Raw genomic sequence first — 22,059 nt, 5'->3', positions numbered from 1 at the left:
TAATAAAATAGAAATAAATACATAAAATAGAAAAGAAACTGGTAATATTGGCTGCAGCTCAAGGGAACTGGGCAGCTGGAAAATGGGTGGGAGGGGACTTTTTACTCATGTCCTTTCCTACCATTTTAAGCATGTGATTATAGTTCCTATATACTCAAAATAATTTTTTAAAAAAGACTAATGGAAATGGAGGAAGAGAACCTAATGACAGGAAGAAGAATTTACAGGACTGAAATACTAATTGAACATGAGAGGAGAGGTTAAGGATGAAAAAGATGATGGCAGTGTTCCGACCCTATGTGACTAAAAGAGAATACTGGTGGGATGAGCAGAAATGCAGAGGTTGGCAGGAGGTTCTGATAAAGGAAGAAGGGAAAATAATAGTAAGTACATATTAAAATTATCACCTAGTTCAGAAATCCGTAAGTAGTCAAACTGTCTATCAAAAATTATCACGACTAGTTTCCCCTATTCAGGGTTTTTATTTTCAGGACCTGATCCATATAAGGATTTTAACTTTTTTATTTTTTTCAAAAAGATGAAGGAGTTTGTGCACTGGAGACAGAAAAGAACAATGACACCTGATCCTACAGTGTGTGTTTTTTTGAGCTCTAAAGGAGAGAACTTATAGAAGATGAAGGAAATACTTTTATTAGGGGTTTTTCAAGGCTCAAAGTATACATAGTCGGCCCTCTGTATCCATGGACGCTGAAACAGAGGGATGACTGTACTACAACGTTTTATGTAAGGGACTTGAGCATCCGTGGATTTTTGTATGGTGGGGGTGGGTCCTGGAACGACTACCCCACAGATACCTAGGGACAACAGTATACATACTGATTTTGATATGCAATAAGGCTTCGGAACTTTATGGAATTTACTAGGAAAATGCTCCCAGGGGATCAAATGTTCTTAGCAGTGCCATGACAGAGCACCAGTAACGGCAGTAGATGCTCAGGCACAATGAATGCTGGAAGAGGCACCCAGAGTGTGGACACATTCTTGAACACAAGAAATACCTACAGATTACCAGAAATAATTGGGGAGGGAGAATGAGGGAGCATGAGCTGGGGAAATATAAGAATGAATGAACCTGTGATTGATTGGTCTCTTTCATACCAATAGCTTGTGCCTACACTATGTACCTGGTAGTATGCTAGGCACTAGATAAAAAGACTTGGTTGCAGTAACCAAGAATTTCACAGGTTCGTTATGGGGCAAATGTGCCAAAGTAAACAATGACAGAAACTCCTGGAACATTTTAATGTTTCAGTTTCTTAGAGTTGTGTGTGTGTGTGTTTTTTTAATTAGAGTTTGAAGAAGTTCATTAAACTTTGTTCAGTCAGTCTGATCCAATTTCCCTTACCTATTTTAGAAGAAAACTTTCGAGGCCCACAGAGGTATGTGATTTTTCAAAAATCACACTGGTGACCAAAAGCATAGCAAGGACAGGCCAAATCTCCTGAGGCTCAGAATCATTCCTTCCCACTACCCCCCCATAATACCTCATTTATAATTCATTAAATGGATGACTCTGTTCTGATTTCTTCATTCACGGATACATGCTAAAAACAGTATAGTGAAAAAAGCATGGCTTCTGAATTAGACCAACCTGGGGTCTGAATTTTTTGACAAATTACACTGCTTTGATTAGCATTAAGGCTGGTCCTAATAAAATAGCTAGATGTTCTAGAAGAAATTATAATGAACCTACGCTCCTCACCAAAGATTGGCATCTGAGTTTGTACCTGCTTAGGCTTTATGCTCCTGTCCAAGGACTTTGTAACAGATTATATGAATACTACTCAGCAAAGTTAACAGAAGATTTTAAAATGGTAGTATTAATTCTAGTCAACGACTTATTACAAAGTAGCCATGGCAATTAAGCTTTAGGGTTTATTTCGCCCTATAAGGGTAATAACTCACCTACTAAATTAAGGGGGTAACACATAATCAAGGAAATCCACTTTAAAAGTATAAATATCTTTCATGAGCTCTAACAGAGCCCTCAAATTTCAGTATCTATTTACAACATTTTCCACATCTCTCCTAAATAATTTTGATAAGCCCATTTCTCAAAAAGTGCCTTAAAAACGGTATTGTCTAAACTAAAAGCAAAGGGATCCATTTTTCAGTTATGGTACTTTTGAAGTTGTACACAAATATTCTACTAGTTAGGCTGAAGGGAAAAAAATGTGCTAGTAGCACTTTTTTCAGCCCTAAAATTCTGTCTGCATTTATGTTTTAAAAATGCTGAATCATGAAATAAAGGAAACAGTCAGTGCAAAGAATCCAAACACGTAGTTCATCTCATACCTCAAGTTTCCTAATTATGGCATCTTTTCATTTTGGAACCAAGTAACTGAAGAGTCTAAGTAACTAGAGGAGTAGAGCTCATTCTCAGAAACTGAACTTGAGGATAAAACTAGAAGTATTGATTTCTGCAAGTTATCATATTTTCAACTTCCTGTTTTATTTAGGCAGCTCATCATGACCATTTCAGGTAACAATGCAGAAGTTAAAAAACCCAACTTCCTCTTTATAAAGTGATAAAAGCTTCAGCAGTTAGTTATGAGAATGGTTGATCTTACTAGCTTTTATAGAAATACTTGCAAGGAAATCAGAGACCATCACCACCAAATTCACCTCTGGGTTCACTGCTTTCAGAAAATGTAACAAAGATAAAAAGCAGTATTAAAATATATTTGGCATGACACATATGTGTTAAAAAAAATCAAATCAAATGCAGTTGAGGTCTTAGTTAAAATAAGAAAAAAATGAAAACTTCACGGTTCCTTCGAGGAAGAGTCAATATACAAACTAAGCCTGAAAATATCTTGTTTGTAATAGTGCCTTGGTTATGAAAGTTTTGTACAACAAGAATCTCGCTTAAGGGTCACTTATTGTTTATGAATGCTAAGATATTCATATCAACAAGTCTTTTTGGAAAAATACTTTTTCAATTCTTGAATTCAGTTAAAAGGCATCAGAAGCCTGGAGGAAAAGGGGTCAAGGTAGGTATAAAACTGAAGGAGAATTTAAGTAATCTTACAAGTCAAAGCCCTTTCTTTTTACTTATTGATCCACAAGAGAGAAATACAGATCACTTCATCTCTGGGAATAAAAATCTAACAAAATTTCAGTAATCCCAAATCATATGGATTTATTATATGAGATTTTTTATATCAGCTATTCTTAATTATTTACACTAATGAAAACAATGTAGTTAATCTAAAACCTGTTCACTGAATATAAAATTCATCAACATTTTTTGGCAGTAGATTTACCTTACTAATTATGATTTGTTTGCTTTGTCATTATTAAAATTAAACAGCAAAAGAAGTATGCTGGGAGATAAGAGAAAACTGGTCAGAGATCTGCTATTACAAAATCAAGGCTGTTAATGTTACTAATTTGAACACTGTCAATATCCAAAAACATCTTTTTTTTTTTTTTTTTTTTTTTTTTGCGGTACGCGGGCCTCTCACTGTTGTGGCTTCTCCCGTTGTGGAGCACAGGCTCCGGACACGCAGACTCAGCGGCCATGGCTCACGGGCCCAGCCGCTCCGCGGCATGTGGGATCCTCCCGGACCGGGGCACGAACCCATGTCCCCTGCATCGGCAGGCGGACTCTCAACCACTGCGCCACCAGGGAAGCCCCCAAAAACATCTTAATTTACACTTTGCAATACATATTTTCCCCCCAAGTTTAATTAGAAAGGCATTCTAACCCTGTGTCAAAAACAAAAACCCAACACTGGTAAACTTAAAAGTTTATTACCTTAAATTCTTAGTGAAATTTTGCTGTAACAGTATTTTTGCTTAAAGTAAGAGGACCATCAGTTGGGCTAACAAATGTTTTTTGTTATCCCATGATTTTCACTGTAACTTAATTTCATGTGAATCATAACTGTTTGCCTTAGAATAAAGATTTTATTATAGTTTTCTCTCTAGCATAAGTTCACATACAGTGTAAGATGCCCTTTCCCCCCCTAAATCTTATACATTTATGAGAATCAATTTCCAAGTATGAGAAAATCTAATGCTGAAGTGTTGTTCAAAGGCACGTGAATATTTAGCACTTCCTTCAGCGTTTCAAAATGGCATGGCATATGTATGATATATCAAATTATTCTGTACAGAGGACTCTGGGATCATAAACAGTCCCCTTTGCCATCCCAATCTCTTTTATTAAAAGAGGAAAACCCCAGATACATTTACAGAGCATTCAAGGGTGTACATTTTGTAAAAACCACTGTGGAAAACAAAAGACATAATTCTTGTCCTATTACGAGTTATGTAATGAAAGCATTGTGATTTCCATGGACTCTCAAATCTTTAACATATTTACTGAAAAGCCTGACAAACTGTTAAGAAAGGTGTGCAGTTGTCAGGAAAAAAGTTATTCCACCTAAGGTGAAATATTCTCTTGTATTTAAGACACTTTTAAAGAAATAAGTGTACAAATTACTCAGTGGCAAGTTCAACTATAATCAAAAAGATACCACACTGGAGCACCAAAGAAGGCAGGATGCTTTGTCCAGACTTGAATGTGTTAACATTAAGTTTATGTGCTACATAAAACCTTTCTGGAGTTAAAAAGAAAAAATCATTGGCTAGTCTTGTTAACAAGAAATGGAAAACTATTTTTCAAAAATTATCGTTAAAAGATTGTAAGATGGAAGGGATGGAGTCACCGCGGGTGCCGTATACATACAATCAAGGGAGTGTCTACAGAGAAAAGAGTGGTGTTCAAATCCTGAAGCAAATGTCCCTGAGGCTTACACATTTATTACTGCGAATTAGTTCAGCCGACAGCATGTGGGAAAAGAGGTGTGTGTGGATAGGCGGCCAACACCTTAGAGACCTCTCCCTGTCGAGAAATCGTGACAGCAAAATCACTTCCTGAGGAAGGAGGAGCAAAAGGGAAGTTAAGAGGCCACCCAGACCAGGAAGTGACTCGCCCTAAGCTAGCCCCAATCATAGCTAAAGATGGGGGGATGGGGTGAGCCCCTGCAGCTAAAGGCGGTAAAATAACTGCTTCTTGATACGTCGCGACATCATCATCGCCCCCTCTCTTAAATACAAAAAAGAGTCCACAGTCACGATTCAATAAGGGAAAGTCTCTTCTCTCGCAGGAAGGCCACTGGGCTGTGCGTCAGGCCCGGGGGGAAAAGAGAGTTGAGGAATGGGGAACTGGGGCCACCGTGAGGCAGAGGAAAGCCCCTCAAGAGGGAAGCATCCCGACTGCGGAGAGCGTATGCCAGCACAGGCCAAGAAGCTTCTTTCTTCTGGGGGTACTGCTGGGGTTCCCACCGCAGCCGGGTCGGGCCCCCGTTCCCTGTCCCGGGAAGAGGTAAGAGAGAGAGGCGGACCCCTTACCTTCTCCTCATCCGACACCCGATCCTCGAAGTCGGCCATCTTGGGCTGCTCTGGCCCAGCCCGGCCCTGGCGCGAGGCAGGCCGGGAAGGAGGCCGAATGATGGAATCACAGCGAGGGCCGTCCGAAGGACCCGCCCGGAAACGCCGACCGCTAGGGCGCCATGTCAGTTACGGGCGTGGGTCCTGGCGCTGACGCCCCAGTAAGTCGGCGTGACTTAAATGATTTTAAGTCTAATATTTTTCTCACTGAATTACATTAATTTCCCCATTCATCTATGGGACGTTGGGAGCGTGCTTCGGCTGGTATTGGCGCCCGAGCTCCGGCCGACCAAATTGCAGTCGCTACTCCCGTAGATTTTCCCAGTACCAGTGCTCTCCATGGCAGCCGAGTCCAAAGGGCTAAGTGCTGCTCCGACTCTGGAACGCTCGGTGGCTTTTTCAACCCCAGGAATGGGATGGAAGGTGACCCTCACGCGTTTGGAGGCTAAAACACTTCACTCCGGGATCACATCTTAGCCCAGTTCCTCCAGAATAGGTGCCGCTATCCGCCCCTTCCCTCCCTCGGAAGGAATAGGTAACCCCAGTCCTGGGGCGCTCCTCCACCTTCCAAATCTTCTCGGTCCCCGTTCCCTGGGACTCTGAGCCTTCACAGAGGCCAACTTCAGGTCCGTCACTATCCCAGGATTCCCGACTCCCGGTTTCCTGCCCTTCTCCCCTCCCAACTCCCGGCGCCACCGGGAGCGGCAAGATGGCGGACGGTGACGGCTTAGGTGAAGCAGCGACTGCTGCAGCGTCTCTTCCTGCCCCTGCTCCCGGCCTGAGCCCGCCGCTGGGCTGGAGGGAGCGGCTGCGGGCCGGACTGGCGGGCACTGGGGCCTCGCTGTGGTTCGTGGCGGGGCTGGGGCTGCTTTACGCTCTGAGGGTCCCGCTGAGGCTCTGTGAGAATTTGGCAGCGGGTGAGAGGCCCAGAGCTCCCGAGGGACGGGCGGGCGTGGGGGATTGGGGGGCAGGAGAGGTGCCGGGGGCAAGGGCCAAAGGGCAGAGATTTTCAGTATCACTGGAGGGCTTCGCAGAATGAGTCGCTGTGTGCGACCGAGTGGGTTCTTTTTCTCTTGGGCCACTACTCCGCAGCTGATTGCCAAACCTGAGCTGCAACTACCGGCTCCTCCCTAAACCTCTTAAGGTCCGCCCTCTCTCCTCTGTCTTCGTTCACCCGAGGAGAAGCCACCTGATAAAATGTAAGCTTCAGGTGGTAGGGCAGATGAGAGCATTTTCAGACTTGAATGCAGAATTTATACACACCTTTTGATTCTCCCGCCACTCAGCTGAGAGAACCCACACCCAGACAAGAAAAATCTGAAAGAAACCAACACGATCTTAGCCAGCCATTCTCATGTTTTAAAATAGTTTTGTCAGGAAATAGTTTTCGTGATATTTTTGTCCGTTCTCTGTTTTAGGCTTTATCTTGAGTAATAAAATAGAACAGTACAGGAAGTAAAGAGAAAGAGAGCCACAAACAGCAGTGGGTTCTTTCCTTAGTTCGTTCTTTCAACATTTGTAGAGAGCTTGCTGTGTAGTGTGGGCTGAAGTTACAAAGACGTATAAGAGGTGATGATTCCCTTGGATTCTGCAAATATTATTCTTTAGCTGTAGCCAGGACAGAGTGGATGGGAGCCAGGGCTTCTTACCATGTCATTACAAATTGGCAACCTCAGATTAAAATGGAAGTATTTTTGTTATGGGATGATTATGACTGTCAGTATTGTGTTTTATTTTTCTGTAACAAGAGAAGGCAAATGTCCCCTTTTCTATTCTGTGAAATGACATGAAAGACTGTGAGATAATGTTCTGAAATGTTTTGGACTTTTTAAGAACATAGTATGTAAATTCAGATGCAACTAACACACTAAAATAAGCTAGATAAATTGGCCTTCCTAGACTGTTTGAAAAGCTAATTTGGTGTTTCTGTTACAGGTTAATGAAGTGACTACTAATGGTTTGTATGCTCAGTGAAATGTTATTCATTGAGTTTATCATTTTTTTTTACATATTAACTAGATACACCATTTAGATGAGAGTCAATGACTTTACAGATTTTTATTTCTTTCTAAAACCCAAAGTATTTATGAGACAATTACTTGAAGTGAAGAATGTGGTCCAGGTTTTCAGTGAATCAGGTTTAGGGAGCTCTTAGTTTGCTATTCTTTTTGGGTTATTTTGCCTCTGTAGCTGACATACCAAATACACACACTGTTTCCTTCCTTCTAATTTGAAACACTGGTTTGTATCTCACCAAAATAATTAGGAAGTAGTTTTAATCCTCCTTTGTAACAGTATGTTTGTTCATATTATCCTTATGGAATTGCAAAAGTTCTTGTCTAAATTATGATATTCCTGGTTTTATTCTCAACAGCAAGCTAAATGATCTCATTTTGATTTGCTTATTTAACAAATCAGTAGTGTAAAATCCTACGCTTACATATGTGAAGGCATTTTAAAGATGTGATACAATGAGAATTTAAAGTAGCTTTTTAAAAATTACAACTTTCTCAACTGAATCTCATACTAGATATTAATACTACTTATGTCCCTCCGCTCATAAAGACACCTACATATTTGTAACTTGGGTACTTATTTTTTTAACTTTGATTTTTTTATTCTTTTTTGCAGTGACAGTATTTTTAAATTCATTGACGCCCAAATTCTATGTGGCACTTACAGGGACATCTTCTTTGATATCAGGACTAATATTTGTAAGTAGTTTCCATTTCCTTCATGCTTTGGTGTTTATCTCAAAATCAGATCTCTTTAAATAGTTATTATAATAATTAAAAATACTTATAGATCAGCATTCTCAAAATGTGAAAAAACATTTAAAAAAACACTGCAACTTCCTCTCCACTTTTAGAGATCGATAGTATTCATTTGCGTATAAAAGACTATTGTATGTTGTGGGGATGTAGTGGGAGGTGGGTTGTGATCTAAATGCTTGCAGGCTCGGCTTAGTAACAAAAATGAGTAAAATTGGCAGAGTGTAAAAATTGAAATTTTTATTTACTTTGAAGACTGGGTAATCTGGACAGTACATACTCCTTCTAGAAAAGGCTAAAGCTAACTGTTGCCATGTAGACTTGCAGACCAGTATTACCAGGTCTTCCAATTTTTTCAGACGATTTCAAGAGAACCTGGATATAAAGTTTTTATATAAAATCTTCCAATACTTTAATGTTGGCAATATCGGGCAGACTAAAAATTTATCTGTCTTGAATTAGGCTTATAGGCTGCCAGTTACCTTCTTTAGAGTGTTTAAGAGCAGAGTTTGGGAGACAGGCTAACCATCACTTTAATTGTATGACTTCAAGAAAGTGAATTAACTTTTCTAAAGCTCCAATTTCCTCATCTGTACACTGGAGATAATAATAGTATCAACTTGGAAATTCCTTGGTGGTCTAGTGGTTTAGGACTCAACTCAATTAATTTTTTAAAAATTAATTAATTTTTTAAAAATTAATTAATTAATTTTTGGCTGCATTGAGTCTTTGTTACTGTACGCGGGTTTTCTCTAGTTGTGGTGAGTGGGGGCTGCTCTTCCTTGCGGTGCACAGGATTCTCATTTCAGTGGTTTCTCTTGTTGTGGAGCACGGGGCCTAGGGCACGCGGGCTTCAGTAGTTGTGGCTCGTAGGCTCTAGAGCGCAGGCTCAGTAGTTGTGTTGCACGGGCTCAATTGCTCCTCAGCGTGTGGGATCTTCCCGGACCAGGGCTTAAACCTGTGTCTCCTGCATTGGCAGGAGGATTCTCAACCACTGAGCCACCAGGGAAGCCCCAAAGGACTCCACACTTTCACTGCCGAGGCCCGGGTTGGATGAGCCACCCGGTGTAGCCAAAAAAAAAAAAAAGTATCAACTTCATAGTTATGAGGATTAAATGAGACAGTGTGCGTGAAAGCTTGCAACAACATGACATACACTAATGAATTTTGGCCACGTTATTCTAAGAAGTGCCACAATAAAGAAACCTGTTTAATTCAGCTTTCCCTTGCTTTATTTAACCAAGCTATCATTTTTATTTTAAAAAGATTTTTTAAAATTTTATAATCTTTATTAACATCCCTGGGAACTAGTGTTTTATAGTATAAACTTTGGAAAAATACTGCTACAGATAAAAATCTTAGGAAGTATTATGGCATGCATGGCCAATGAAATTTTTCTGTATTTTTTTCTCATCTCTAGGTGGTGCTCTATAACTATAGTAGAAATGTAAAAATAATAGCATTTATATTGGAGTGGTTTTGTGTTTTGTTTCGTTTTTTTAAATAGAGACGAACACTTGACCATTTTGTTGAAGTGAAATACCAGATGAGAAAGAAATTTTTCTCTTGACTTAAAAAAAATTATTGAGGAATTCTGGGTGAAAACTCTGTTATTAAAAGCCTCAAAATTTATTGATTTATAAAGCCTACTCATAATTTAGCATATTTTGTCATAGCATACAAAAATCTAAATAAAGAAGATAAACTATCTTTAAACAGCTGATGTAGTAGAAAAAACATTGGTCTTGGAACCAGCAGATGTAGTTTTGAGTCTTGACTCTGCCATTTACTATCTGATGACTTTGGGCAAGTCACATGAATTCTGAGTCCTAATTTCCTCATTTATAAGGAGGGGAGAAAGCTTACATTTATATAATATATAACTTGCATATGTAATATGTAAAAGTGTTTAAAATTTGTTGTTACTTTTTTTTTTTTTTTTTGCGGTACGCGGGCCTCTCACTGCTGTGGCCTCTCCCGTTGCGGAGCACAGGCTCCGGACGCGCAGGCTCAGCAGCCATGGCTCACGGGCCCAGCTGCTCCGCGGCATGTGGGATCTTCCTGGACTGGGGCATGAACCCGTGTCTCCTGCATCGGCAGGCGGACTCTCAACCACTGCGCCACCAGGGAAGCCCTGTTGTTACTGTTTTTAAACCAACGTTTTAAATTTACAAAACTTAAGAATTCAAGTAACATTTTAAAGGTTAAACTGTGTCATTACCCTTGAAATCTTGATGAGTTTTTATTAGCAAAGTTTATTTATAATTTCTTTTACCACCTGAAATGAGAAAGCTAGCTGTGCTGCTTGTGTTATTTCTACCTGAAGAGGTAATGTGCTTGGAAGCTTGAAGAATAGCAACAAAGCCAGTTGTTTAACTAATTATTACGAGTAAAAAGATTACTCTGAAAGGAGAATAAAAGAGCCAATGGGAGTGCATAACATAGCTTTCTGTTCTGTGGAATTAGGAAGAGTTCCCTCGGACATGTCATTTAAGCTCAGACCCAAAGGAGCCAGCAAAGGGAGTTGAAAAGGCTGGAGTATCCGAATATGAAACATTCTGCTCATTCAACACAGCTGCTTTTTGATTCCTCTTCTTATAACAATGATAAACCATGGAAACAGAAAGAAATGAATATCCTGATTTTTAAATGGTTCAATATGGGAATCAACTTGACTCTTAACCTACATTAATAATACTACCAAATACTGGAGTAGTACTTTATTTTTTAAAAGCACTTACAATTCTTGTTAACCATATTTACTAGATAGGACATTGAGGCTCTGAGAGGTTAGAAGTTAACTTGCCCAAAACACACAGCTAATATATGGCTGAATTGGGAGTCAAATGTGGGCATTCTAACCCTAGTCTAGTGGTTAATCCACCATGCTAGTTGTTTCAAAATTTGTCTTTTAATTATGCTACAGATAGACTAAAATGACATTGTAATGTAAGTTACATTATTTATAGCTTAAACACTTCTTACTGTTTTTTTAATGCTTTATTTACAGACGTATTTCTTCTAGTGTTGCCTAAGCTTGTCTGAATTTCATTACAAAGTTGGAAAACATTTTACCTTGGCTTGGCATGTGTCATCAGGGAATCTTGTGTTTGGCTTAGTTTTTGGAAGGAGGGCACGTTTCAAATGCTGAATTAAACAGGAACATCTTGAGAGAATGTTTTGATTTGAGGTCATATATCTGCTGATTAATTCTATTTTAAGTGAAAGATGTTTTCTGTTTGTCACAGATATTTGAGTGGTGGTACTTCCATAAGCACGGCACATCTTTTATTGAGCAAGTATCTGTAAGCCATTTGCGACCACTGATGGGAGGAGCAGACGGCAGCATTTCAGAGCCAGGTTCTCCTTCCAGCAGCAGAGAAAGTGAAACCAGCAGACAGAATTTGTCAGGTGACTACTACTGACTTAATGTGTGTTCAGAGCTGTATTGTTAAGGTTGTGTTTGGCTGTGGCAGATAGAAAACTCATAACAGTAGAGAGCAGTTTGTCTTTCCTTTAAATATAGGTAATCCATGGCTGATATGGAGAGCAATGATTATCAGAGACCTAGACTCCTTCTATTTTGTTTGCGACCATCTCCAATGCAGTTTTTCCTTGTGGTTCCAGACAGTTGCTCTGGCTTCAGCCATCATGTCCACAGTCTAGTCATCAGGAAGGAGAATAAGCCAGGAGAAGACGCTTTCCCCACACCCCACCCCACAGCAACCAAGGACACTTCTGAGCAGTGTCACATACTATTTCAACTTACTTTCTACTGGTCAGACCTTTGTCATATAGCCAGAACTAGCTGTAAGGGAGGCTAGAAATTGTAATCATTTTCTCAGTGTATATATGCACAGGTGATAAGGGGATATTATTACTGTAAAGGAGAGAACAGAGACAATTAGCCATCTCTGCCAAGAGAGCGAAGTTAGGAAAAATAGTTTTTCTTCTCAGTATATTTACAAAGACATCAAAATCTGTTATTCATGTATGGATAATCTGTTGTCATACATAAACTGTAGACTATTCCTCTATATGTATCTAGTAATTATGCAATTAGGAAAGTAAAATATTTGAAGCCAGATAGAAATGACATTTTTGGATTATTGTTTCTTTCATGTGGTATAGGTTATAGTCATACAGTTAACTCATACAAATGAGTTAATTCTGCAGAATGTCATAATGTCTCATTTGTTCAGTAAACCACTAGAGTTATATTAATTTAGTAGAAAAATACTACCTGAGTGAAGTTGCTGGCACTTTTTAGGTGTGATCAGGGAAAGTCTGTAAGAAAGAACTGTTTAAACTGAGCCCTAAAGCTTGAGTGGGGGACTTCCCCAGTGGCGTAGTGGTTAAGAATCTGCCTGCCAATGCAGGAGACGTAGGTTTGAGCCCTGGTCCGGGAAGATCCCACATGCCGTGGAGCAACAAAGCCTGTGCACCACAACTACTGAGCCTGCGCTCTAGAGCCCGGAAGCCACAACTACTGAGCCCTCGCACCACAGCTACTAAAGCCTGCGCACCTAGAGCCCATGCTCCACAGCTAGAGAAGCCACCACAATGAGAAGCCGACACACCGCAACGAAGAGTAGCCTCCACTCACCACAACTAGAGAAAGCCCACGTAAAACAGCAGAGACCCAATGCAGCCATAAATAAGTGAAAAAAAAAAAAAAAAAAAAAAAGCTTGAGTGGGTGTTGACCAGGATTAGTAAGGATGAGGTTGGCAGCCATTCAGGAGTACAGGAAGGAATAATGGTAATTTTCTCTCCCCTACTCCTTTCTTCCCTTTCATGAAATAATTACGGAACTCTTAGGAATAAGGCATATTAAGATGAATATGAGGGACTTCCCTGGAGGTCCAGTGGTAAAGAACCCACCTTACAATGCAGGGGACACGGGTTCGATCCCTGGTCCGGGAACTAAGATCCTACATGCCACGGGGCAATGAAGACTGCGTGCCACAACTACTGAGCTTGCGCACCTCAACTAGAGCCTGCATGCTGCAAACTACAGAGCTCACACACTCTGGAACCTGCACGCCACAGCTACAGAGCCCATGTGCCCTGGAGTCTGCGCACCACAACTAGAGAAGAGAAAACCCGCACACCGCAACTAGAGAGAAGCCCGCGCACCACAACGAAGATCCTGCGTGCTGCAACTAAGACCCCACGCAGCCAAAAATTAAATAAATCAATCAATAAACAAATAATAAATCTTAAAAAAAAGATGAATATGACATAGATCTGTCCTCAAGAAGCTCAGAGTCCAGTAATCTTATTCCCTATTGTGAGATTGAGTATACCATTGCATAATGAAAGTGAAGATAACCTTAAGAACATTCCAGCTTAGTATAGGATACAGACGTATAAATAAGTAATGGCAAAAGATACAAAAGATACTTTTTTTTTTTTTTTTTTTTGCGGTACGCGGGCCTCTCACTGTTGTGGCTTCTCCCGTTGTGGAGCACAGGCTCCGGACACGCAGACTCAGCGGCCATGGCTCACGGGCCCAGCCGCTCCGCGGCATGTGGGATCTTCCCGGACCGGGGCACGAACCCATGTCCCCTGCATCGGCAGGCGGACTCTCAACCACTGCGCCACCAGGGAAGCCCACAAAAGATACTTTTGTATAGTGTATAGAAGATACTATGGTGATGAAAAGAGGGAATTGTCAGTTATTCTTGGAAGGAAGGCCACAAAATGTTTCACAGAAGAGATGCATGAGTTGACCTCAGAAGTGAGTCACAGTTCTCCTTTGGTTCCACTTTCTCTCCCTGGGTAACTGCATCTCCTTCTATAATATTATCATCCACAGACATATATTGGGAGAACCAATGTTAACTTTCTGTCCCCAAGCTCTCTTTTATGTTCTAGACCCACATTTCTAACTCTTTGCTAGAAATCTCCACCTTTGATGGCCCTAAGCAACCCTAAACTCATTCTGTCCAAAGTGAAACTGCTAATTATCTTCTTTTAGTAGGTACTTTCCATAATCCTAAAATCTATTAATTTCCAAAATAGAAACCTTTGAGTTGTTTTAGATTATATCTCTTTTATTTCCCCTTCCTTCTCCAGACTATTGACCCTCATCGTATGCTATTGATTCCCCTAAAAAATTACCTTGACTGTATTTTACCTTCTTTTATTTCAACATTCAGTGTCCCATATGTAGGCCTTAGATATCTCTTTCCTGGACTATTGCTGTATATCCTAACTGGTTTCCCTGCCTATGATACTTCTCCTTTTAGTACATTCTCTCCCCTTACTATGTAAAAAAGTGGTTCTCAAATTTTTTAGATTCAGGAATCGTTTATACTCCTAAAAATTATTGAGGACCTCAAAGAGCTTTTGTTTATATATTGATTATATCCGCAATATTTACCATATTAGAAATTAAAACAGAAATTTAAAAAATATTTATTTAGTAGTTATTTTTAAAATAACAGGAAACCCATTGCCTGTTAACATAGTTCTATGAACTGAACTGTGTCTCTCCCCCACCTCAAATTCATATGTTGAAGCTGTAACCTCTAATGTAACTATATTTGGAGGCAGGACTTTTAGGAGACAATTAAGGTTAAATGAGGTTGTAAGGGTGGGGTTCTAATGTGATAGGATTGGTAGCCTTAGGAGAAGAAGAGAGATTAATTTCTCTCTCCACTATGGGAGGAGACATGTGAGGACACAGGAAGAAGGCAGCCATCTGTAAGCCAGGAAGAGAGCTCTCACCAGAACCTAACCATGTTGGCACCCTGATTTCAGACGTCCAGATTTCAGAACTGTGAGAAACTAAATTTCTGTTGTTTAAGTCACCCAATCTATGGTATTTAGTTATGGCAGCCTGAGCTAATACACATATCATGAAAAATAATTATATTTTCCAAAATGAGAAAATTTTTATCAGTAGACTGCCATTTCTTTACATTTATTTAAATCTCTAATATCTAGCTTAATAAAAAATTGCTTATTCTCATATCTGCTTCTGCATTGTCTGTTGTGAAATGTTGTTTTGCTTGACATCTATGAAGAAAATCTGTTCTCACACAGATATGTAGTTGGAAAAGGGAAAAGTATTTTAGTAACCTTTTCAGAAGTTTGTGGATATTCATTTTCAAAACAACACCAAAATTTACTGAGGTACTTTCTTAAAGTTTAGTTGCAATGTGGAATCTGAAGCTATGCCAGTTAACTTTTCATGTTCTGTACATTAAAATCCCTTGGTGTCCCATTTGGAATGGGCCTTTCACTTATGAATAATTTTATAAATCATGCATTGGCCATTTGGAAAACACTCGTTCCCTGAGTTATACATGTCTTCCAAATATTGAAATATTGTATAATTTTTAAAAATGACATTTGTTAATATCACCACTAATCTCACAGGAAAGCCTTTAAGTTGAGAAATTGTCAAGCTCATGGTAACTGATACAAGTTTTTCAAAATTCTAATATGTACTTGAAAGCTCAAGTTTTATCATTGGCAGCAAATACTGTTTTTTCTTTCTTGAATTTGACAGACTCACTTTGTTCAACTTTGAGAAAATGTTTGCCAGGTATCTGTCTGAATAATCATAAGTTTGTCTGTTAGTGACTCTTTCAAGTAAAAGTGAGATTCCATGAAAAAAAAAAAAAGGTCAGTCCAGCTCAAAAAACAATTGCTTATACTGGAGACAACCATCATACTTGGTTGCCTTGTTTACTGGGGTGGGGGTGAGGAATCCAATGACCACTACTTTAAAGTACCAGCAATTTTACCAACCTTTGATTTGTACCGTTAGCCCAACTTTGCAGGACTGGGACTAGTGTGAGGCAAGTCAGGTGCTTGGGGCACAAAATTTAAGGACGCCCTTACTCTCAGGGTTGGGTTCAAGTCAACAAGTTAAAAAGGCAAACAATGTCTTAACATTTATTATGAAATGAGTTGTTACTTTGCAGTTCCATGAATGATACTTTGAGAACTGCTGATCTAAAAGTCCTGATATTTGTTATTTTTCTGTTTATAAACCTTTGATGGCTTCTGATTGACTAAGGATAATGTCTAAACTCTTTACATGGTATGTAAGCCCCTTCATCAATTTCCCCTAGTCTATTTTCTAGCCTTATTTACAGCTCTCCCTCTCACCTTCTACCATGTACTCTAACCTAAGTATGCTGTGTGGTTTTCTGATACTTCTCTGCTTAGAATGTTCTTCATCTGGCAACCTTCTACTCATTTTTACAGTGGTTCAAGTTTAAATGTCACAACCTTTCTAAAGTCTCCCCTAATTTCTCCAGAGCAAACTTAATCACTTCCTTTTTATCTCTTGGAACAAAATATATCTCTATCATAGCATTTATCACACAGTGTAGGTGATAGTTTACATAACTAATTCTCATGCTACATTTAATTCAGTTAAGTTAGTTCCAAGTGCTGTGGTAGGTTCCAGAAGTACAAAATGAGCAAAGTTTTAAAAGCTCATATTTTAAAGGAGAAACTGAAAACCAGATAGTCACATTGTAATATGGTAAGTGCTGTACTTGAATTGTGAACCAAATGCTATGGAGACAGAAATAAGGGAATGACTAGATTTAGTTGTACACTGCGTGACAGCAGGGGTGATCCATGCCTTATTCATCTTTGTGCTATATGTGGCTAGCACTGTACTTAACATACAGTGACTATACATGTTGACCAAATTAAGATTTAACTACATTTGATTAAACGGTCTTATTTTCCCCCTTTTTCTCTTTGTTTTTTAGAATGCAAGGTATGGAGAAATCCTCTAAATCTTTTCAGAGGAGCAGAATATAGGAGGTATTACATTTTGCTTTCAGTATAATTATGGCATTGGTTTTAGAATAAAAGTATTATGGAAAAATTTATTTTTACAAATATATCACAGCTCTTCTAGTTGGAGATACTGATATAAGGTAAAATGATTAACCCATGGTTTAACTGGCAGCATCTTGACTATATTTACTTTTATAATCATGAGAAACATTGCATCAAACCATATGTTTGTGATATAAGTATACATTTGGCTCTTGGTTTATGGCAGAAAGCCTTTTCAAAGAATTCATGAGATTGAGAAAAAATTGCAAATGTCAGCATATTCCTGTGCACATGTGCTCAATTGCAAACTTTATTTGACGATTCACTAGAAAATATCAATCTGAATGTGAATATAAATTTCATTTGTGCAACGGTACAGAGCATAATATTTTTATATTGTATTTCGTATTGCCATTCCCTAGCTACACTATTGTGTCCATTTCTCTTCTGGTTTTTATTCTAAATGAGAAAATGACTTTTGAAATTTATGACCAAAGATACTTTACTTTTGTTTTGAAAGGGCTGTGTTTTACCTGGAGGTAGACTGGGGCATGTTATTTAATTCATTGAACAAGAAACAGTTTATGTCTACTATGTATTGGCACTATGCAAAATGATGGGGATACAAAATAATTTAGCAGTAATCCCTGTGCATAAGTACTTGATAGTGTAGGACAGTCACATCCTGGGAAGCCAAAGCTAGGCTTTTATGATAGATGTCATTAGCCTATATTAAGGGATTCTGCAAGAAACAGGTCCTTGAACTTCTCACTGTATTTATTTAAAAGTTTTTAGGCTATTCTTGTTATCTTATAGTATCTACTTCATGAAAATCTTAAAGAGGAATTTCTTATCTTAGTATAACGAACTCTTAATGCTTCTTTTTTGAATGATTAGTTTGTCTTAATGTAAAAGTCTACATTGCACTGGTAATCATTGTGTGGTTCTAGGAAGCTTGGAATCATATCGTAGCCAACCGTTAACAAGTGTATAGAACTCTTTGGTATGAGCCATTTTATGGCCCAATCCTTGTTTTACTTTACTGAGTCTTTTAAAATTTACTGCTAATTTAAGTTATTGATACTGTGCATGTGTTTTTTAGCTGCTTTAAATCACTTTGGGATTAATGTAGATGGTTCATTTTTTAAATGATTTTAGAAAGTATACCAAACTTTGCTAAGTGAACAAGGATTTGCTTTTTCCTTTTTCTTCATGATAATTTCTCCTAAAATAGCTAAAAACTTTAAATAGCGACTTTAAAGGCAACTTATACTATTAAATAACTTAAAATCTTTGATCATGTATATAAATAACACAATGTGCTTTTAAAATGCTTTTTCTGATTATAAAATATATACATATTCATTGTAGAAAGTTGGAAAATAAAAAGATGTATAAAAAAGAAAATAAAAAGTCACCTTTTTCTACCACTAAGTGATAACTGCTATTAGTATTTCCATCCAGTCTCTCTTCTATATGCATATATAGAAACAAAACTTGAACATCATAATATATAAAATTCATTGTGTGAATTTACCACAGAATTTCTTCAAAACATGAATTTCTTCAAAAACATGATTTTTAATAGTTGTACTATATTCTATTATATGGAGGTACCATACATAACTTACCTACTGCTCCCCTATCCAGGTCACAGGTTATATTTCACTGTTAACATTTACTCTAGAGGGATGGCTTTATATATAAATCTTTAGCCACATATATGATTATTTCCTTAGGGTTGATTTGTAGCACTGGAATTACTGAATCAAAAGGTGTGAACAGTTTCCCCCCCCCCTTTTTTCCCCCCTTTAATTTTTCCTTCTTTTAATGGTGGAAAATTTCAAAAATAAACAAAAGTAGAGAGAGTGGTATAATGGAATTCCATATACCCATCGTCTAACTAGGTGTGAATATTTTTAAGACTCTTGATAGATATTATCTAATTGATTTCTGGAAAAAGAAATGTAAATACCTATATTTATAACAGCAATATGTGTGAGTCCCACCTCACCCTTGACAATATATATTTGCCAATTTTATAGTTGAATACTAAAAATTAGTTATTTTAATTTGCTATTTGTTAATTACCACTGAGATTGGATATTTTAAAATGTATTTATTAGATAGTTTGTTACCTGCTATTAATTATTGAGGGTTTTAGGGGGAAATGAAAGGTAAAATTTCTAATTTAGTAAAATCTGAAAGAAGTTTTTTTTGCCTTTATGCTTTGAAAATGCTTTATCATCTTGATATCTAGTAAAAATTCACTTGTGTTTTCTTCTAGTTTTTTTGTAGTTTACTTTTAATACTTAATTCTAATTCACTGAGAATTTATTTAAGTATACTTTAAAAAGTATATATTTAAGTCAAATTGTTTTATCCCTTCAAATTCAACTTTGAAGTACTGTTTGTTGAATAATCGAGCCTTTTCCGTTTTGGTTTTTGATGTTTTATTATTGTACTCTAAGTAGTTTGGATAGGTTATCTCTTTTGTTTTATTGATTATAATAAGCTTTTGAAACATCCTGAAATAAGATTTGTAGCAGTATATTTTTGAATTTTAAAAAGTGTCTGTTGTAGCAGACAGATGCTCTCTCATGTTCAATTTACATATTTTATTGTGTTTTGGTAAAGATACACTTGGGTGACTGGTAAAGAGCCACTTACATACTATGACATGAATTTGTCAGCTCAGGACCATCAGACCTTTTTCACCTGTGACACGGACTTTTTACGTCCTTCAGACACAGGTATGTGTCATATATGTTCTTGGGGTAAACAGTAGTCATAAAAATTATTTTAAAAGTTTTTTAGAGTTATTTATTATACAAAGTTATTTGGCTTGGAGTTGTTTGCATCATTGATAAAAAACCCAGATTAAATTGAAACTAATTATGATTATAAACTAGGTTATCATACTTTTTTGTCTTTTATAAGATGAAATTTAAATTCTTTATAGAATTTAAAGTATTTTACAAAAATTAATTAAATTGCTTCTTTTATTACTTAAAAAACCTTTCAGATCAAATACAGCAATTGCTTATACAGAGAACAGTGTACCCAGTTTTGGTTGGGGAAGTTAACACCTATAATTACACATTAAAAAAAAAAGAATAAGGCAAAGTTAAACATTGGGGCACAGCATGTAGAGAAAAATGGGGTATATTTTATTCCAGTCATAAGTCAGAGATGCATGTAAAGTGGTGGAAGATCATAGAAATGTCTGTGTTTAGTTCTCTCTAATCTTCTCTGTAGAAGTGAGTATAGAAACTCTTAAATGTTTGGCTTAAAGACAGGGATCTTTATCACAACTATTTTGACTGCCCTCTCCCGCCTTATCTATGCTTCTACTTTTATCCTTCAAAATTAAAAGTCTCATTCTCTGGGAAGCCTTCCCTGATCTTCTCTGCAGTTCTACAGTACTTAGTCCAAACCTCACTTTTATAATAATTTTAGTTAATTTATTCAACTGTAAACACTTATTTCCTAATTTATCATGTTGTTTTAATGTTTGTCCTCCCTAATAATGTGTGAAACTGTGGAAATTAGAGACTATATTTGTCATCTTTGAATCCCTATCATCTATAACACTGCCTGATATACTGTAAATATTAATATTTATTCTTTGATGGAAGTATGAATGAATGAATAGCCTTGGTGTCACAGATGTCTTAAGCAATTTCAGTAATAATAGCTAACACTTGTATAACACTTAATTATGCGCCAAGCACTGTTCTAAGCAATTTATATGAAGATACTAATTTAATCTTCCCAATCACTTCATGATATAGGTACTATTATCAGCCACATTTTAAATATAAAGGAACTGAGGCAAAGGGGAAACAAGTAACATGCCCTAAATCACTTAGCTAATAAATGAAAAAGCTGGGTTTCAAGCTCAAGTTTGGCTCTTAACCACTATACTATTACTGCTTCTACTCATCACATTGATAGGCAGAAGAAAATCACCAACAATTAGGGTCTGAAAAACAGCCAGTTTTCCAACATTGAAGTGAGTTCATTGAGCTATATCTCTGCTGCATTAAATATATTCAGCATGTATAGTAGCAGGAAACCCAAGGATTTTTGGTATGGTTACATAAAATGGTTTAATTGCAAATCAGAGAAAAAGGAATTGCTGTATGTTTATATGCTTAATGTTTACATTAATGGCAAAAGTATAATGTTAAGAAAATAATAGCAGTGGAAAATCAGTATTGTATGTTAACTATGAGGACTGAGGCGACTCTGGATATTAAGGCTTCACCTCCCTCTCATGGGCAGAATTGCAAACCTTGGCAGGCTTTTCAAATAGCAACAATGGCTATCCACTAAAGCTGTGGTCTTAAAACATTTTTGTTCACATACCTCCTAAAAGAATTTTGAAAAACTATGTATCCCTTCACACATTTTTTTTTTTTTTTTTTGTGGTACGTGGGCCTCTCACTATTGTGGCCTCTCCCGTTGCGGAGCACAGGCTCAGCGGCCATGGCCCATGGGCCCAGCCGCTCCGTGGCATGTGGGATCCTCCCGGACCGGGGCACGAACCCGTGTCCCCTGCATCGGCAGGCGGACTCTCAGCCACTGCACCACCAGGGAAGCCCACCCTTCACACATTTTTAACTTGACATCATAAGGTTAAATAATTGCAAAGAATGTAATTTTTAACATATTATATAGACATTTAAAAATAAAACTAAAATACTCTATATTTGAATGTATTTCAAGGAATCTAATGACTTGATATCCACCATGATCCATTGAAAAGCACATGAACAGATACTCTAACAGTAGTAAATTTTATATAAGTACTTTTTCTTGTTGAACTCATATCCATTCCACACCTCTATATGATTTTATTATAATTATTTTATGTTTGAGAGTTTATTAATCACACTTAAATACTTTTCCACAATAAACAGTTTTTGTATAAATTTTTTAAATTTTAAGTTTCTTTTGATCATAAAGTTCTAAATGGAATCATGTACTTTATATTTTTGTCAAATCCTTGGAGCTACATATTTGGCTCTTCAAACTTTGGAAAGAGTC

General features: G+C 37.6%; 2 protein-coding genes across 8 annotated transcripts in view; one reads left to right on the top strand and one right to left on the bottom strand.

The window, feature by feature from the left end:
• CAPZA1 (capping actin protein of muscle Z-line subunit alpha 1) overlaps window positions 1–5,436 on the bottom strand; it is a gene marked incomplete at both ends in the record, with an annotated part of 45,927 nt that extends 40,491 nt beyond the window's left edge. The window contains one exon of one of the 2 annotated variants that reach the window (XM_079698672.1): window positions 5,383–5,436. In XM_079698672.1, coding sequence (XP_079554798.1) covers window positions 5,383–5,421 — 39 coding nt within the window. The remainder of the gene's footprint in view (window positions 1–5,382) is intronic. The other variant, XM_079698671.1, reaches the window with a different exon arrangement.
• Window positions 5,437–6,130: 694 nt separating this feature from the next.
• ST7L (suppression of tumorigenicity 7 like) overlaps window positions 6,131–22,059 on the top strand; it is a gene marked incomplete at both ends in the record, with an annotated part of 86,320 nt that continues 70,391 nt past the window's right edge. For 5 of the 6 annotated variants that reach the window (XM_079698664.1, XM_079698668.1, XM_079698665.1 and 2 more), the window contains 5 exons: window positions 6,131–6,338; window positions 8,053–8,135; window positions 11,441–11,603; window positions 16,935–16,989; window positions 19,645–19,760. In XM_079698664.1, the coding sequence (XP_079554790.1) occupies window positions 6,131–6,338; window positions 8,053–8,135; window positions 11,441–11,603; window positions 16,935–16,989; window positions 19,645–19,760 (625 nt within the window). The remainder of the gene's footprint in view (window positions 6,339–8,052; window positions 8,136–11,440; window positions 11,604–16,934; window positions 16,990–19,644; window positions 19,761–22,059) is intronic. The other variant, XM_079698666.1, reaches the window with a different exon arrangement.

Source organism: Hyperoodon ampullatus, assembly GCF_949752795.1.
Source record: "Hyperoodon ampullatus genome assembly, chromosome: 2".
Classification (NCBI taxonomy): Eukaryota; Metazoa; Chordata; class Mammalia; order Artiodactyla; family Ziphiidae; genus Hyperoodon; species Hyperoodon ampullatus.
The sequence above is the reverse complement of the archived record's forward strand: the minus strand, read 5'-3'. Positions and strand labels throughout refer to the sequence as shown.